At 49.6% G+C, this 19,665-nt stretch overlaps 1 protein-coding gene across 3 annotated transcripts in view; it reads right to left on the bottom strand.

The window, feature by feature from the left end:
* IPPK (inositol-pentakisphosphate 2-kinase) overlaps positions 1-19,665 on the bottom strand; it is a 50,118-nt gene that overhangs the window by 19,432 nt on the left and 11,021 nt on the right. For all 3 annotated transcript variants that reach the window (XM_087444831.1, XM_004442730.3, XM_087444830.1), the window contains 7 exons: positions 15,646-15,712; positions 12,642-12,763; positions 10,948-11,037; positions 5,237-5,295; positions 4,661-4,733; positions 2,593-2,872; positions 517-667 (listed from right to left, as the gene is read on the bottom strand). In XM_087444831.1, coding sequence (XP_087300957.1) covers positions 517-667; positions 2,593-2,872; positions 4,661-4,733; positions 5,237-5,295; positions 10,948-11,037; positions 12,642-12,763; positions 15,646-15,712 — 842 coding nt within the window. The remainder of the gene's footprint in view (positions 1-516; positions 668-2,592; positions 2,873-4,660; positions 4,734-5,236; positions 5,296-10,947; positions 11,038-12,641; positions 12,764-15,645; positions 15,713-19,665) is intronic.

Genomic DNA, 19,665 nt, shown 5'->3' with positions numbered 1-19,665 from the left:
GGCGCCCGGGTTGGAGACCTTAATGAAGGGGCAGTGGGGATGAAGGGAGTCCAGGCTAGGGGAAAGGCCCTGGCCCCACCACATGCCACAGATGTGGACCCATCAAGTCGCCCCTGGGGACAGACAAGGCTGTGCACGAAGGCCAGCTGACACGGAGCCCGGGGCTGAGCCGGCGACTCGCCGGCTGTGGAGCAGCACTGCCCCCTGCAGGCTCGGCCCTGACTCAGGACACAGAACTGCCCAGTGCAGGACTGTCAGGTTCACATTCTAGAAATGGGCAATTGACCACTGATCCAACAGGACCCTGGTCCTCCTTCATATGGTACTGAATCCTCGGGCCAGGCCTGGCACCTGAGGGCAGGAAGGGAGGTGGACAGGGTGGGTCATCCTCCTGGGAGGCCTGTACCCTCCTCCTGTCGGGCACTCCCTCCCCACATTCCTGTCTTGCACTGAGGACTGCTCGGGGCCCCACCAGCAGGCCCAGAGGGGCAGGGGCACCACAGGCCCGGGCCTCACCTCTCCTCAGGAAACTCCTCCAGGTACCTCTCAACCCGCCGGTACAGTGGGTAGAGGCCTTCAATGTCCAGCAGGTCCAACATCTGCACCTGGAGGGTTTTGTACAGAAGACAGCCCTTCGGTAACCCTGAGCGCTCCGGGGTGTTTTTTCCTACCAAGAACATCAGGGGAAAACGAGAGGTTTACTGTCGAGGACTGAAGAAGGCGGCGGGCACAGGCCGCACCCTGCCTCACGGAGCTGCTGGGGCTGGGCGCGTGGGCACACAGGGCAGGCACAGAAGAAAGAACAGGCAGCCCACATCTCGCTCTGCGCCTCTCCTCCAGCATCCTTTACCTCCCATCACACCAGCCCACATCTCACTGCTGCCCACTGCACACTTGCTGATACACAGACAGGCTTCTGCTAATCAGGCAAAAATGTCAGTTTAGAGACACGCCCTTCACTCCAAATGAGACAAGGCACAAAATGACCCCAACACCTCAAATATGCAAGACGGCATCCGCAGAGCCCAAAGCCATAGCCCCTGCTGACAGGTGGTGGCTGCACCGAGGACGGTGGTCAAAGCTGCTGCTGACAAACCAATAGCGAGGAGCCGTCACCGCAGGGACGCTGGGGGAACGAAGTCCACTCCACCCTCGAGCGTGCTTGGGTCCCTGCCGTGCACCAGGCACCACAAGGGCTGGGGAGACGGCCCCGCCCATCTCCCCCATCAAGGGAACCACCACGTCTCGCAAACAAAAAATGACGATGCAGAGGACGCCCACGTCCCAGCAGGAGAGGCTGTGGCCATATGCAGTCCTGACACTCTGGTCACCAAAGGACACACCTGCCACGCAAGACAGACCCAGCCGGAAGGATCTGTCAAAACTACAGGCCGGCCGTGCAGCGGCGCACCGCCCTGGGGGTCAGTGCAAGCACCAGACGACACTTGCTGATACACAGACAGGCTTCTGCTAATCAGGCAAAAATGTCAGGTACAAAGCAGCACGTGGAGCAGGGCGCACACCCCACAGGTCACGCTTGTGTCCACACACGCGTCCAGGAAGGTCGAGAAGGGAAGTCCTCAGCTGTCAACGGTGCCTCAGCAAACCGCACCCACTGTGTGTCCTTCCAGACATGTTCCGTCTACTGAACACCAGTTGTGTGTCCAAACATGAGCATAATTTTACCAGAATTTTCATCACTTTTTCAACAAGACAAAAACCGACAAAATTCATTTATGCTGAGAAAAATTCGGTGTGTGGGACAGACAAAGGTGGTTTGTTGTGCCTGGGTGGCCGCAAGGCAAAAAGCACAGCACCGGAAAGCCACGCAGGAGCAGGGCTGCCGTCCTCCCACGCCACACCCCACGGCGTCCTCAGGGCTCTGAGAGAGCACATGGGTCTTGAGCACCAACAACAAATAATCCGAGTCCCAAGATATGTTCCTGGCTACAGCTCCGCATACCACAGACCTGAGCCTGTTGAGCAGCCGCCAGCAGACTACCAAAGGGCAAACAAGGAGCCCATGAACGTTCACAGCAAAAACTCAAACCAGCCACCAGGCTGCCTCGAAGCCCGGGCGCCATTGAGTCAGAGCCGCCCGGTGGTGAGTCTGTGAGAAACCTGGCTTTAAGGAGGAGGCGCCTGGAGCCACAGGCCCCACATGCCTGTGTTCACACATGTCTGCAAACCACTGCCCACTGGGGCCACCCCTGCCCTAAAGGGCCTTGCTCTGTGGGACTCTGACCTCTGTGCCTCAATCTTCCAAGTCTAAGAAACAGGCCAAGGAAAACCCACCCCGAGGGCTGCAGTGAGGATGGACGGGACAAGGCAGAGAAAGCGCTCAGCACCTCACAGAGGATGCAGACACGTGAGACAGTATTTCACGGAGAGCCCTACAGCCCACACGTGTGCTGCGATCTACAGGCCCACACAGAAGATGAGAAAGGGAGGCTCCCCGCCCCAGGGCTGAGAGGCGAGAGAGAAGCCCGGCCCTGGGGAGCCCTGACGGGGCCCAGGCTGCTCCTACAGAAGCTCCGTGAGGCCAGGCAAGACCCGCGCAGGCTGCACCCCCACCCGCCTGCCCGGGCCTACCTTGGCGGCGCAGAGTCCTGCAGAAAGGGCTGGCTTCGCAGACACGTGGGCCCCGTGGCCCGGGCCCCGGCCTCAGGGCACCCGCCCGGCCCTTGTCTGAGCCGCTCAGCAGCACCCGCGTGATGACGCGCACCAGCTCCCGGATCACAGCCCTTGTGCAGTGCGGCCCACCGGCCAGGCCGTTGGACGGGAAGAAGAACGGCTTCAGGTGGTACGCGAGCTCACTCCAGTCAGCCACGGGGCTGCGGGCATCTTTGCAGCCGTAAATCAGCTCACCATTCTTCCGGCGGGGAAGGAGACAGGGAATCGTCAGCTTCAACAGCCCGTTAGGAAAACACCTCCATCCCTGCCCACTGTCAGGCAAAAGGACGTGACATTTCACGTGTGCCCCATCTGAGGTCCCTGCACACTGCAGCCTCCAGGGAAACCCACCCTCACATACCACATCAGTGACCAAGAAGCAAATCCCACTGGAACGAGAAAAAGAAAAGTTCTCAAAAACTGGAGACCAGAGTCTTGGCCTGAAATACCAACCCTTAGACCAGAATAGGCAGCACACCAGCAGCCTCAAGCAAACTCGGCCCAAAGCGCAAACTCCCAAAGACCCCAGCCCGTTACTCGAGAGGCTGCATGACACCACTGCTACTGACGGACGCACGGCGTCAGTCTGACCCTGAGCGGGCAAGCTTCTGGGCCAAGGTGGACGTCTGTTGGCCACCAGCATCCCAGAGGGCTCTGTCCTCTGTGACAGGCTGGGCCAGGCTCCCAAAAGAATGGGTAAAGCCACCAGCATCACTAGTGTGGAAATCTTCATCTTCGAGGCCATCCTGCCTTCTAAAACCAAGTCCAGCAAAGAAACTCCCTACAGCACTGACATTCTCAGGGCTGCAGGCAGGAACGCCAGTGGGCCTGACCTCAAGACTTTCATGGGGGCCTGTGGTATTTGGGGATGAAGTCCCTAAGAGAACCCTGGTCCTCACAGCTCTGAGCAGCAGCCACCCCTGGCGAGTGACAAACAACTTGCTCCTAGTTTCCTCGTTGGTGAGACAGTGTAGTCAGCAGCCTCTGGAACGGTCCCCAATGGCCCTCTCCCTTTATACTCACATCCCCATAGTCCTCTCCTGGAGGTTTGGTCTGTGTGACCAACAGAATACGGGCAGAGCAACAGACCATCCCTGGCAAGATTAAGTTATAAAAGATGCTGTGGCTTCCATCTTGGTGGCTCTCTTCTCAGATCACAGTGGCCACATTGACCAGCCCCGTGGAGCCCCATGTGGCCAGGAACTAAGGCCTCCTGCCTACAGCTGCAGGGGGCCATCCTGGGAGCAGAGACTCTGGCCCCAGCCGAGCCTTCAGATGAGATGCAGCCTCAAGAGCAACCCTGAGCCAGAACCAGCCACACTGCTCCTCACTTCTTGGCCACAGAAACCGTGAGATGACAGGTGGCTGGTATACAGCAGGGATGAGACAGATGAGGACGATCCCTGCCATGCCCCCAGCTGGTGGATGGGGGTCAGTTCAACCTAACAAAAGGTGTGGACAGGGCATTCCTCCGCCAGCGAGGTCCTGGGATTCAGCAGCATGGTACCTCCCCTGAGAGGGCCCTGTTGGCACTGTCAGAGCTCACACAGGTGAGTGTCCAGGACAATGGGGACACAACTGAGGCTACTGCTGGCCACGGGACCAGGGAAACCATCAAGAGACACTGATGCTTATGACCAGCCTTACAGCGGGAGGAGGAGGTGTGCCAGGCAAAGGGAAAGCAGGCCAAGACAAAGCACTGAGCCAAAATCAGGCGCCATGGGCTGGGGCAGCCTCAGCCCCTCGGGAAGGTGGCCCTCCTCCAGGCCCGTGAGAGGTCAAGGAATCAACATGCCACACCCCAGGAGTCTCAGGATCCCTTGCCTGTGGAACCAAAGGACTGTCTCTCTCAGGAACCAATGGACCCAGACGCCCTCATCTGTAAGGTCACAGACCCCGTCAGGGACCAGAGTGCCATGAGCCCACCTGGCTCAGTTCACACAGCCACTGGCCCTACCCCCAAAATGCCATAAAACAGAACTCTTACCTTAAATATCTTTAAGTTGTTCTGTGCCTCCTGTAACAAGCTTTTCAAGGCAAAGTGCATTCTCTGTTTATTTCTAAAAGGGAGAAGTTTGATAGAATTACAAGCAGTCTTTGCATTCACCTCAGGGGACGTGCCTGGGAGCAGTCGCTCGAGGTCTCCAGGCTTTGCGGGTTAAGGAGCCTCATTCTCTCCAGCAGTCCTCACAGAGGCACCCACATCACCGCCCCTAATCCTCAACCTGCTCTCTGCCCCTTCCTCGTGGCAACATCTCCCCAGCCACTAGATCCCACAGGTGACCTGCGAGAATATGTGGAGGCAGCAACCCTGACCCCAGGCAGAACCCTGAGCATCCACAGGTGAGTACCCCCCACCTCACAGAATATCCCCCACGGCCCCCACCTCACAGAATGTCCCCACCTCACAGAATGTTCCCCTACTTCCGCCTCCACCTCACAGAACACCCCCTCACTGCACAGAATATCCCCACCCCAATGTCCCCATCTCACAGACTGCCCCCCTATAGTCCCCACCTCCAGGGAAGGTGGCACAAAGGACAAAGGAGAAGTGTTTTCTTACCCAGAATAGAGATCGAGGGGACAGTATTTACTTATCTGCTTCCACTTCCCAGTTGCCACCTGTTAAGAAACCACCACATGGTGTCAATGGCTGCACTGGGGGCAGCACTGGGCTCAATCTAACACACAGAACAAAGTGACTGTGAGATGACAAAGGCGGCTGAAGGTCCCAGCAGATGCCACCACCTCTGGGTGCACATCACTAGCTGGGGCAGGGCTTGACTCCAACCCCAGGAAACCTTGGCCCTCCTCTGAGAGCCTCACATAGCTGCCAGCCCAGCCCTCCACAGTGACATGGCTAAATTTTGGTAATCAAATGAACGAATCTTTAAAATTATAATATCCAGCAAAGGGAGGGTGTGGCTAACAAGTAACTTCATGTTGTCAGCAAGAAGATACATTGGCACAATCTTTTGAAAGGCAACTTGCTGGTTTCCATCTACATTTTAAATGTGGGTGTCCCCTGACTTGGCCAATGTATGAGGAATCACTGGGTCAAGGATATTCAAGGAGAAACCATATGTTAAACCACAAAACAAGTCTCAATAAATTTAAAAGACATGAAATCATCCAAATGTTCTCCACTCAGTGGAATGAAATTAATCAACAACAAAAGGAAATTTGAGAAACACACACATATGTGAAAACTGAACACATTCCTAATCATCAATGAGTCAAAGAAATCCAAAGGGAAATCAGAAAATAAGACAGACAAAAATGAAAACACAACATACCAAAATTTATGGTAGGCAGAGAAAAAGCAGTACTTCAAGGGAAATTTATACTTGTAAACACCTATATTAAAAAGAAGAAAGATCTCTCCTCAAAGAATTAAAAATAGAAATACCCTATGATCCAGCTATCCCACTACTGGGAATCTATCCAACGAACCTGAAATCAACAATCCAAAGAGGCTTATGCACCCCTATGTTCATTGCAGCATTATTCACTATAGCCAAGAAGTGGAAGCAACCTAAACGTCCCTCGACTGATGATTGGATCAAGAAGATGTGGTGTATATATACAATGGAATACTACTCAGCCATAAAAAAAGACAAAATCGTCCCATTTGCAACAACATGGACGGGCCTGGAGGGTATTATGTTAAGCGAAATAAGCCAGAACGAGAAAGACAAACACCGTATGATCTCACTCATATGTGGAATATAAACCAACACACGGACAGAGAAAACTATACTGTGGTTACCAAGGGCAATGGGGGTGGAGGGAGACATATATATGGCGATGGACAAACAAAAATGTACAACCCAAAATCTCATAATGTTATAAACTATTAAAACATCACTTAAAAAAAAAAAAGCAGAAAGATCTCAAATCAGTAACCTAATTTTCTGCCCTAACAAACTAGAAAAATAAGACCAAACTAAATCCAGCATAAGCAGAGGGCAGGAAATAGGAAACATTAGAGCAGAGATAGATGAAATAGAGAATTATAGGAAAAAATGGAGAAAGTGAACAAAACCAAAAGTTGTTTCTTTGAAAAATCAACATATATCATAATCCTTTGGCCAGATCAAGAAAAAAAAGACAGGTCTCAAATGACTAAAATCAGGAATGAAAGAATGGACATAACTAGCAACCTTGCAGAAATAAAAAGAATTTTAGAGGAATACTATGAACAACCATAAGTCGACAAATTCTTAGAAACACACAACTACCAAAACCGACTCAAGAATAGAGAATCTGAACAGACCAATAACAAAAGACTAAATCAGTAATCAAAAATCTTCCAACATAGAAAACCTCAGGACCAGATGGCCTCACTAGTGAATTCTACCAAATGTTTAAAGAAGAATCAACACCAATACTCAAATTCTTCTAAAAAATTGAAGAGTGGAGAGAAGGAAACACTTACTAATTCATTCTATAAAGACAGTCATTACCCTGGTACCGAAACCAGACAAAAACATCACTAGAAAAGATAACTACAGACCAAGATCCCTTAAGAAAAAATCCTCAACAAAAACTAACAAACCAAATTCAGCAGCACATTAAAGGGATTATCCATGTATAATCAAGTGGGATTTATCCTAGAAATACAAGGGTGGTTCAACATATGAAAATCAATCAACATACTACACCAGATTAATAGAAAGAGGAGATCACCTCCTGATCATCTCAATCCATGCAGGACAAGCATTTGACAAAATCCAACATTCTTTTATGAGTTAAAAAAAAAAAAAAAACACTCAAAATAACATCTATGACACACTCACAGTGAATAATTACACTCAATGGTGAAAAACTGAAAATGGTGAAAATCAGAAACAAGATAAGGATGTCCACTCTTGCTACTTCTATACAATATTGTACTGCAAATTCTAGCCAGAGCAATTAGGGGAGAAAAACAAATAATGGGCATCCAGATTGGAAGGAAGAAGTGAAACTATCTCTAACTATCTCTATTTACAAGTGATCTGATCATGTGTACAGAAAATCCTAAGAAACCACCAAAAGAAAAAAAAATTAGAGCAAATAAACAAGCTCATCAAGGATGACATGATAAAAGATCAATCAATATACAAAAATCAATTTCATTTCTCACCTCACACCCATTAGGATGGCTACTATCAAAAAACAGAAAATAACAAGTGTTGCTGAGGATGTGAGGAAATCAGAACTCTTATGTACTGTGGTGGGAATGTAAAATGGTGCAGCCGCTATGGAAAACAGTCTGGTGGTTCTCATAATTAAAAACAGAATTACCATATGATCCAGCAATTCTACTTCTGGGTATATACCCAAAAGAATTGAAAGCAGAGTCTCAAAGAGATATTTGTACATCCATGTTCATAGCAGCATTATTTACAGTAGCCAAAAGGTAAAAAGCAACCCAAGTGTCCATCAACAGATGAATGGGTAAACAAAATGTGGTATATACATTCAGTGGAATATTATTCAGCCTTAAAAAAGGAAGGAAATTCTGACACATCTTACAGCATGGTTGAACCTTGAAAACATTATGCCAAGTGAAATAAGCCAGTTACAAAAGGTGAGATACTGTATGATTCCACTTATATGAAGTCCCTACAGTAGTCATATTCATAGAGATAGAAAATACAATGGTGGTTGCCAGGGGCTGGGGAAAGAAAGAAATGTAGAGTTGTTTAATGTATAGAGTTTCAGGTTTGCAAGATGAAAAAAGTTCTGGAGGTGGATGCTGGTGATGGCTACACAATAGTGTGAATGTACTTAATGCCACTTAACTGTACACTTAATGGTTAAGATGGCAAATTTTATGTTATATGTATTTCACCACAATTAAAGATATATATATTATAAAGTCAATTGTATGTCAAAGCAATAAATAAACTAAAAATGAAATAAAAGAAAATTCCATTTACAGTAGCATCCAAAAAAATAAAATAGTTAAGAATAAATTTAACAAAGGAAGTATAAGATTTATACACTGAACACTATAAAACACCGCTAAAAGAAATTAAAGACCTAAATAAATGGAAAAACATCCTGTATTCACAGATTATTAATACTGTTAAGGTGGCAATACCTCCAAATTAATCTGCAATTCAATAGGATCCCTATCAACATCCCAGCTGAGGAAACTGAGAAGCTAAAGGCATTGAAATTGGAAAGAAAGAAGTAAAACTCTCAATTCACAGATGACATGATCCTATACACAGAAAATTCCAAGTAACCTACAAGAAAGCTCCTAGAACTAATAAACCAATTCAGCAAAGTTGCAGGGTACAAGATCAATGCACAAAACTCAGTTGTGTTTCTATACACCAACAATGAATAATCCGAAAAGGAAATTAAGAAAGCAATTCCATTTACATTCCATTTACAATATTCCAAAAGAATCAGATACCCAGAAATAAATTTAACCCAAGTAGTGAAAGACTTGTACACTGAAAACTATGAAATGTCACTTAAAGAAATTAAAGAAGATCTAAATAAATGGAAGGAGAGCCTGTGTTCATGGATTATAAGACTTAATATTGTTAAGATGGCAATACTACCCAAAGTGATCTACGGATTCTTGCAATTTCTGTCAAAATTCCAACAGTTTTTTTTTTGAAGAAATGAAAAATCCAAATTCATATGTAATTATAAGGGTCCCCAATGGCCAAAACAATCTTGAAAAAGAACAAAGCTGGAGGACTCACATTTCCTGATTTCAGAACTTACTACAAAGCTATAGTAATCAAAACAGTGTGATCTGGCAAAAAGACAGATATATACACCAATGGAATAGAACAGAAAATCCAGAAAAACACCCTTACATATGTGGTCGAACGATATTCAACAAGCGTGCCAAGACCATTCAATGGAAAAAGGACAGTCTTTTCAACAAATGGTGCTGGGAAAACTGGATATCCAAAGGCAAAAAAAATGAAGTCGGACCCCTTCCTCACACCATATACAAAAATTACCTCAAAACAGATTAAGGACCTAGAAGCTAAAACTATAAAACTCTTAGAAGAAAACATAGGGGAAAAGCTTCATGACATTGGATTAGGCAAAGATTTCTTAGATATGACACCAAAAGCAGAGACAACAAAAGAAAAAGTAGATAAATTTAAGTTTATCAAAATTAAAAACTTTTGTGCATAAAAAGACATTATCAACAGAGTAAAAAGGCAACCAACAGAATGGGACAAAATATTTGCAAATCACATATCTGATGAGATCAATATACAGCATATATAGAGAACCCCTAAAACTCAACAACAAAAAAACAACCCAATTCAAAAATGGGCAAAGGACTTAAATAGACATTTCTCCAAAGACGATAAACATGTGGCTGATGAGCACATGAAAAGATGCTCAACATCACTAACCATCAGGGAAATGCAAATCAAAACCACAATGAGACACCCCCTCACACCCATTAGGATGACTATAATCACAAACAGGGACAAGAACAAGGGCTGGCGAGGATGTGGCTAAATTAGAGCCCGCATACATTGCTGGTAGGAACACAAAATAGTGCAACAGCTGTGGAAAACAATCTGTGTTTCCTCAAAAAGGTAAACATAGAATTTCCCTAAGACCTAGCAATTCCACTCCTAGGAATCTACCTAAGAGAACTGAAAACAGGGACTCAAACAAGTACATGTACACACATGTTCACAACAGCCAAAAGGTGGAAACAGCCCACAAGTCCATCCATAGATGAACGGATGACAAATATCCCCGTACAATGGAATATTAATCAGCCATGAAAGGAATGAAGTGCTGACATGCTACCACATGGATGAACCTCAAAAACATTATGCCAAGTGAAAGAAGCCAGTCACAAATGGCCAGATATTTTGTGATTCCATTGACATGAGATGTCCAGAACAGGCAAATCCACACAGACAGGTGGTTGCCAGGGGTTGGCAGGATGGGGGATTGGAGAATGACTGCTAATGGGGATAGGATTTCTTTTTGAGGTGATGAAAATGTTCTGGAATTAGATAGTGGTGATAGTTGCACGACCTTGTGAATATACTAAAATCCACTGAATTATACTCCTTATAAAGGGTGAATCTTAAGGTATGTGAATTATACCTCAACTTAAAAAAAAGAAGGTGAATACGAATTACTTGTGAAAAAGAATTAATAAATATCTATTTTCTTTATTCTTCTGAAAACTCTAGGTGGTCACACCTCGGTCCAACCACCTCGGCCCAACCCATGCACGGCTCTGTGCATGACGGAACCTGGGCTGGCCGCTCTTCTCACCTTGAGGTGCTGGTGCATGCAGTAACGACACACCTTATGCTTCATCTCATGTGTAACATCACTGGAGAAAGGAATAAACCCACATTTTGGCTGCAAAACAAACAAGGAAGGAAGAAAAAAATGCTTAAGGAGAAATCACATACTTTTAAGTAGACACATAATTAGTCATGCACCGCATAAGGACGTTTCAGTCAACTACAGACCATGTATATTACAGTGGTCCCATAAGATTAGTACCACACAGCCTCGGTGTGCAGGAGGCTATACCATCTAAGGTTGTGTAAGTATACTCTGTGATGTTCACACAACCACAAAACCGCCTGACGCATTTCTCAGAACATAGCCCATCGTTAAGTGACGTGATGGTACAAGATAATGAAGTACAACGCCCAGGAGATTCGGCAAGTGTCAGATATAAACATTCCCAAAAGCTGCTTTTATCTTCAGGCCCTAGTGGGGCCTGATGCTTCCCTCATCACATCATATAAATATCTCTTTGCCACTAGAGAATCCAAAGCCAGATTCTCACTGGGGAAAAAAGTGGTGCCTCAATGGCTGGCTTGACAAAGTACAACACAGAGTAGCTTTGTGTTGTCACTACAGCACGCGACTGGAAAGATTCTAGGAGTGTGGATCAGCCCCGAGCTCCCAGCTCCAAGAAGCAGAACCCCGTTCCCTCTGACAAGAATGCATGAATAGGGAGGTGCCCACTTGATGGTTACTGGGCTCGCAGAACATCTGGAACTCTGGCTGCCTTTCAAAAGCCACAGTTTCTGGACGTGTACAATATGCAGGACTCATGCTTAGCGTCAGGGCACTAAAGACCGTGCTGCCCGTCGTTTGTGACGCCCGGGACACTCACTCTCAGGTTGGGGAAGCAGAACATCAGTCCACACTGAGCGCCTAGGGTGTGAGTGCTCAGGGCCAAGGGCGTGACCCAGAAATCACCGCCACAGAGGTTCAGAGGAAGGAGACAAACAATGGCCTGGACGTCTGGGGCTTCCTGAGGGAGACTCGGGCAGCCACCGTGGACGCTGGGCAGCAGAGCTGAAGCCAGGGGCCTGGCCCTTATCTAGCAATCTCTGCCCTCCACTAGATAAGCGATGCCCTTTGTTGCCCCCACCTCAGGATTCCTGGCGATGATAAACCAGGGCCTTGAGAGTCACAGGGGCTTCTGTCCCTCTAGGGAGGTCTCTCCTGAGCAGGACAGAAGCAAAGGAACAGAGTGCCAGCCACTCTAACAGGTGACCCTTGAAGTGAGCTCCTGGGACCTGGTGTGCAGTGTCACCAAGCAGCCAAGGGGGCACAGCTGGGAAGGAACTCAGGGGGGATCTGGTGAGCTGTACCCTCCAAGGAAAACAGGGGGGCAGAACCCTACATATTTCCTTCCGGTGGCCATCGGCCTGAGTCTGTCCCTGGCTGACTCCCTGTCATGGGCCTACACCTGGGGGTCTGGGAAGCCATGCCCCTTGGGTCTGGCCAGTGGGACAAGCCAGAGCAGCAAGGTGATGGTGGCACACAGGGAAGGAGCAGGAGGCTGAGTCTCTGGCAGCTGGGGGGCTGCCTGGGCCCAAGAAGGGGACAGGCGGCCCAGCATGGGGAACACCAGGAGCTTCTGTGGGAAAGTGCTCTCCAGGCAGCTGACTTACGGATTCCCTTCTCCCCACACCTTTTCTCCCTTAACAGAAGTTCACCTTGATTTCTACACACAGAATGGGCCGGTGCTCTGCAAAATGGTAGGTCTGAAGTCTGGCTAAATTGGGAAGGCACAGAGCATAACCACTGAGAGTGTCCAGGTCCTTGTCACAGCGAGATTCTGGAAAAGAGAGCAAGGAAAACACCTGAGGATCAATGTGAGAGTAGGTGACCCCGTGGCAATGTGGCAGACTCCTGTGGGGGAGGAGTCACCCTTGACCAAGAGAGGGCTAGCCTTGGCCTCTGGCTCCTGAGAGGTCGCTTCTAAGCCTGGGGACGTCCTGCCTGAGGACTGTCCGAGTTTGCGTGGAGACTGTGAGTCACACAGTCTCGATGGTAGGGGTTTGGGCCCTGCAGTATCAGCTCGACTTCTGTAGAGGCTGGAGGTTGAGGGCCACCCCAATGGCGGTCAGTGTGTCTACATGCCCAAGCCCCAACAAAAACCCAGACACCAAGGCTTGGGGAGCCTCCCTGGTTGGCGTTCCTCTGTGTGTGTGGTCACACATCATTGCTGGGAGAAGTAAGCTCTATCCGCATGACTCCAGGGAGAGAGGACACCTGTAAGCTCATGCCGGGCCTCTCCCAGACCCGCCCTAGCGCCTCTAACCTCAGCTGGTTTTAGTCGTGTCCCTTAGCTGTGATAAGCCATAACCATAAGGATAACAGTGAGTTCTGTGGGTCCTTCTAGCAAATCATCAGACCTGATGTTGGTTTTGGGGAACCCAAAAGTACAACTGTCAGCAGAAGTGAGGGTGGTCTCAGAGACCGTCCCCCAATTCTGCGACTCCCTTAATAGAGGCGCTCAGAGAGGAAGGAGGAGCAGCCTCTACCTTCCTCACAAAGCTAGTTCCTTCAGAAAACTCAAACACTGCTATTCTCTCAGCACTGACTGCTAGAAGCCGCAGTGTGGACAGTCACATAAGTCGTGGCCCTCCAGGCCCCAGGGGAAGCTGGCTTTCCTTTCACCTAATGAGGCTGATAACAAGTCATTATCACAATGGGGGACAGTTATTACTATCAAGTAGCATAAATTTATATGCTAAATATAAGATAAAATGATGACGGTAAGGGGCACTGGCAGCTGGATGGCAGACTCCAGAGCAAGCCTCAGTCTGTCTGCCTCTAGGTGAAGAAAAATCCCAGACACAGTCCCAGCTGGGAACCTGGCTACAGCCTCCCTCCCCCTCATTGGCCCTTTCCACACATGGAGCCCTGCCCTCACTGCTCCCCAAACCGGAGGCTCCAGGGCACAGTGTCCTGCTTGCTTTAACTTTCCTCATCAAATAAGGAAGGATTTTTATATTGGCAACTGTACACCCCGAGTGCCTGATATGTGTTAAGAGGATGCAATTCCATAAACTATATACACTTTATGTCTTTGTCTTTGACTGTAAAAGGAATGGCTTTGACCTGGTTGCTGTCATTACCAAATGAGCAAATGCAATTAAGGTACATGAGGTGATGGAGAAAGAAGTAAGTAGGCGATGGCAGAGAAGGTTGGAAGCTACGTGAGGTGATGGGGTGGAGGTACGTGAGGCGATGGAGGAAGGGTACTGAGGCAATGGGGGGAGGTACGTGAGGCCATGGGGGAAGGGTACTGAGGCGATGGGAGAAGGGTACGTGAGGCCATGGGGGAGGAGGTACGTCAGGTGATGCGGGGGGAGGTACATGAGCCGATGGGGGAAGGGTACTGAGGCAATGGGGAAGGGCACGTGAGGTGATGGGTGGGAGGTAGAGAGGCGATGGGTGGGAGTGTATGTGAGGCGATGGTGGGGAGGGTACTGAGGCGATGGGGGGAGGTACATGAGGCGATGGGGAAGGGCACGTGAGACGATGGGGAGGAGGTACGTGAGGCGATGGGGGAAGGGTACTTGAGGCGATGGCGGGGGAGGGTTCTGAGACGATGGGGGCGAAGTACCTGAGGCAATGGGGGAAGGGGACATGAGGTGACGGGGCGGGTAGGAGAGGCGATGGGCAGGAGTGTATGTGAGGTGATGGTGGGGAGGGTACTGAGGCGATGGGGAGGAGGTATGTGAGGTGATGGGGAAGGGTACTGAGGCGATGGGGGGAGGGCACGTGAGGCGATGGCGGGGAGGGTACTGAGATGATGGGGCGAACTACCTGAGGCAATGGGGGAAGGGTATGTGAGGTGATGGGGGGAGGTAGGAGAGGCGATGGGCGGGAGTGTATGTGAGGCGATGGTGGGGGAGGGTACTGAGGCGATGGGGAGAAGTACGCGAAGCAATGGGGGGATACGTGAGGCAATGGGGGGAGGGTACAAGAGGTGATGCCAGGGAGGTACATAGGGGATGGGGGAGGTATGGCCCACAAAAATTCACCTCTCCCACCTTCCCCCAGGAAGATAAGCAGGCTGGGTGGATTCCAGCTTCTGGGAGAAGACCCTCAGAGCTGCAGACCCGCTAGCGCCTGGCTCACACTCCATGGCTCAGGTCCACCCTGGTTTTCCTTTTGACTTCTCCAGGCCACCTGCAGCCCACCCATTCCCTTCCCTACATTCCCCTCCTCCTCCCCCCAACAACTCCTTCAGCTCCCTCTCACTCTCCCAAATGCATCTTTGTTTTTATCAGTTAGTTCTTGGTCATACATTCTCTGCAGTGATCGGGATATCTGATGCCCAGAATTGTATTCACAAGCTCCTAGGGTTTCCATCCCAATAGTAAGTCTTGGGCAAAAGAATTACTGAAAACTACATCTACCAGAGTGATAATGTCAAATACTTCTCAAATGGAATACTTTTTTATTTTATTTTATTTTTTTGTGAGGAAGATTGGCCCTGAGCTAACATCTGTGCCCATCTTCCTCCACTTTATATGGGACGCTGCCACAGCATGGCCTGACAAGCTGTGCATTGGTGCGCACCGGGGATCCAAACCCAGGCCGCCAGCAGCAGAGCACGCGCACTTAACCACTATGCCATGGGGCCAGCCCCTCAAATGGAATATTTTAAATTACAAACAAAATTCATAAGTTAGAAACCCTTACCTGGTCTTTCAGACTGTATCTTTAAACAAAGCTGTTTCACAAAATCTAAAGGCAGCTGAACAACTTCCTGTAAGAACAAATACAAAATACTCAGTGTGGGCTTTACAACAATGTGAACGTACTTAATGCCACAGAACTGAACATGTAAAAATGGTTAAAATGGTAAATATTATGTTACATATATCTTACCACATTAAACAAAAATACTCAGTATGTGGGTTTTAGGAATAAAAGCCACTCTTTCACTTTAAGGACTTGTCCAGATTAAATAGAGACGCTGACATTTCCATGTGCTAAGAGTGACAGGCCCTCCTCAGAGCAGCTGGTGGCCACGATAGTGGTGACCAGTAGCATGCTCCAAGTCACCCACAATCGGTCTGCACAGAGTGCCCCTCACGCAGCTCCTCCTCTGCCCTCACAGCGACCTCATCTCTGTCCTTATCCTCGTGATGTCTGGGGTCGGCAGGGCAGGGCCTAAGGCAGTTCTCTGCCTGCGCAAATGTTCCTCACCAGCTGTCTCCTCAGACAACCTGAGGCTTCCCACACTCCCACCTGAGCAGCAGCTCACGGAAAAGGGTGATCGCATGTTAATCTCCAGCGAGACATCCTGTGCGCCCATCAGCCATGGGACTCAGGGACAAGATTCAGTGCATTTGGGCTAAAAACAAAGAGCAACCTCTCTCCACTTTCCTGTTTCTTTGCAATTTCCCAAACTAAGAGTTTTTATTTAATCCACCATCTTGCCCATGTTTCCAGGATGGCAGAATTCTAACTTCTGAAGAAGTCCCACAGTGACATAAAAGACCTGCCTAGAATGAGAATGCCAGGATCCTGTCAGCTGACACATTGTGCCTTCTCCATCCCACACTGTCACATGGCTGCCATATCACATGGATGGACCCATGCCAGCCTGTGGAGCCCTGTCACGTCGACGCACCCACGCCAGCCTGTGGCTGCCGTCACATGGACACACCCTCACCAGCACATGGATGCCCTGTCACGTGGATGCACACTCACTGACCCATGGCTACCCTGTCACATGGATGCACCCATGCCAGCCCATGGATGCCCTGTCACGTGAATGCACGCTCACCGGCCAGTGGATGCCCTGTCACATGGTCGCACTCTCATTGGCCCGTGGATGCCCTGTCACGTGGACGCACACTCACCAGCCCATGGATGCCCTGTCACGTGGCTGCACCCTCACTGGCCCATGGATGCCCTGTCACGTGGACGCACACTCACCGGCCCGTGGATGCCCTGTCACGTGGATGCACTCTCACTGACCCATGGCTGCCCTGTCACATGGATGCACCCACGCCAGCCCATGGATGCCCTGTCACGTGGATGCACCCTCACTGGCCCGTGGCCACCCTGTCACACAGACATGACTCTGCAGTCCACCCTGGTCCAGTCGATCATTTGCTTCCCAATCTGCTGTGCCAACTTAACTCGTTATTTTGTCACTTACGTAAACGTGCTATAAACTGATAAAAGGTGAGTTACTAAAAAATTTAGTCTTGAATTAGGTAAAGTGAAACAATGAAAAAGAGTGGGAATTATAAAAATTTGAAAATTCAAAATGTAGATCATCTCACAAAATCCAAGTTCTCATTCCACTTTAAAGTAACCAAAAGTACAAGTGTGCAGGTGACAGATGGATGCTGTGGCAAGAAAGATAAAGAAACGCACCAAGATCCTCTCTCAGAGAAACACCTTGGCCTCATGCACCACGAGAGCAAGACTGGGAGGTCACGGTAACCACACACACCTTGGTCAATGCACAGTAGGCATTCCAACGCTCACCCGCTGGGAAAAGAAGTCGTGGCCGACACAGGAGTCATCAAGGGCATGACAGAAACATGAAGGGGAGCAAACGGGATCAAGTCCAGAGCCGACAGTGACTCAACTACTCTCGACACAGCGTCTGCTACTGCTTGGGCCTAAGTCCACAGTAACCAAGGTAAAAAGTAGAACTGCATTTCTTTAAACAACTTCAAATTCCTGATTTTAGGAGTTCCATTTGTGTTTTAAGTCAGAATGTTTATAGTAGACATCCTTCTTAACATTTGACTACATTTACCAACCCTTGATTCAGATTCGTGAACCAGTGAGAACCATGCCATCCTGCCTGACAGATGGAGGAACAGACAGCTCCTACGCGACCTGGGAGGGTGGCGATCATCAGCAGGGCCCTCGGCCAGCATCTGCACAAAGTATTCACTTAGGAAGAACATAGTTAAGGCCACAGAATTCCTCTCACAGAAGTGTAACTTGGAAGGCGTGGCCACACCAGCTTCCCTGCTAATGGGCATATGCCCTGAAAGGGATGGCTGCAGAGAAGGACAAAGAGCCGCCATTCTGGAGGGGCTAAGAAGGTGAGCAGCAAGTCTACAGTTTTCTAGACACTCCCTTAGGAGAACAGAATGCTCCTACTCATCATGCGCCACGACCCCGCCAATGCTTCCATCACATCAAGGTCAGATGTGAAGTTGAGGCTGCCTGGGTGGTGTGCAGCCTCGGGAGGACGAGGTCCACAAAAACAAGGTGAACTTCTAAAATTCCATCAGTGTCACAGCTACCCCCGGTACTTAACGACAAAAACACCTGGAGGCACAGGGGAACATCCTCTTCCCGTTTCTGACCTCCAGCTCACGTGGAGATAGGCCCAGATCAGTCCCCAAACCAGCCGGGCAGGGCCAGAGGCAGCGCGGGCACAAAGGGTGCATCTGTCACTCTCTCTGGGCCCTGCACTCTCACCGCTGGGCTGGTTATGTCTTGTCCCAGAACACAGAGGAGGGAAGTGCTCTCACCAGGGCTTCACTGCCCTAACTCATGTCAGTGTCAGAGAAAACAACACTGTTTACCCACGCTGGTGTTGCCTGAACGTGGCCCTCTGCGGGCCAGAGATGCGCTCTGAGTGCCACATTTCAACCGTCCAGGGCCAGAGTGGCAGTCCTCTAGGGACACCACATCCACCTGGAGGAAGAGCAGGGTGTGTTTCACTTCGGTGGTGTCTTCATGCAGAGGAGCTGTCGATGGGACAGAAATTCTTGAAATGTGACCTTGTAGGCTCACCTCGTACACCCAGAGCCCCATCCAATGTGGACAAACAGAACCAGTCCTGGAGCCACAGCATGCCCTGGGCCCCAGGGGACACACTGATGCTGTTCCCACCTGCCAGGCCACCATCAGCTGGAACCCCCAGCTCCCCACCACCCTTCTTCACTGCTGACCCCTCCCAGGAGAAAAGTCTAGAGCCCCCTACTGCTGTGAAACAGAGAAATGCTCCCACTCAGCCAGACGGGCACGCTCCCTCAAGGATGCTGGGAGTCGGCACACCCGCATTCACAGACCGTCCAGGCCAAGAAGCAGGTGGCGCCTACACAGGCGGCTCAGAGCTGTGGGGACTCTCACAGCTGGTGCCTTTCAGGCTTTCACAAGTCAACTGGACAGCTGGGGGCCTCAGGGGGGGTGGTGCCCACCCCCAGGATGACCCCAGTGACTCTCACCCCTGTGTAGTCCCACACTGCCTAGGCTGACCTGCAAAGCCACCAGGATGCCATGGAAATTACTGACACAACTCCAGGCCAGGTCATCTCCCAGACTGCGTGCTGGGGGAGCCAGGGATGAGCCACAAGGACACTCAGAGCCCCGGTGGTGAGTCCACATTGGAGGTGCTGAGGCCCCCAGCGAACAGGCAGCACCAACCTGCCAGCTCCACAGCTAAGCCACCCTGGAAGAAGGTCTGCAGCCCCGAGGGACCTGCAGCAGCACCACCCACAGTACATCCCAAGCCATCAAACGACCCTCCCCGGAGGATGTTTCAGAGCCGTTTAAGACCTACTGTGGCAGGCAATCCTGAAGCTTCGATGAAACTTTCACTCGACCCCCTCAGTATCTTCTGTCTCAGGATGGACATAAGGCACAATCTTTGCAAAACAGAGACAGTCCTCTCTGTTCAAAATGACAAACCTGCTCGTCTGTCCAGGGCTCTGATCTAAGACAAACGGCAAGGCC

The sequence above is a fragment of the Ceratotherium simum genome, chromosome 20, assembly GCF_057802395.1.
Source record: "Ceratotherium simum simum isolate JZ-2026a chromosome 20, ASM5780239v1, whole genome shotgun sequence".
NCBI lineage: Eukaryota > Metazoa > Chordata > Mammalia > Perissodactyla > Rhinocerotidae > Ceratotherium > Ceratotherium simum.
The sequence above is the reverse complement of the archived record's forward strand: the minus strand, read 5'-3'. Positions and strand labels throughout refer to the sequence as shown.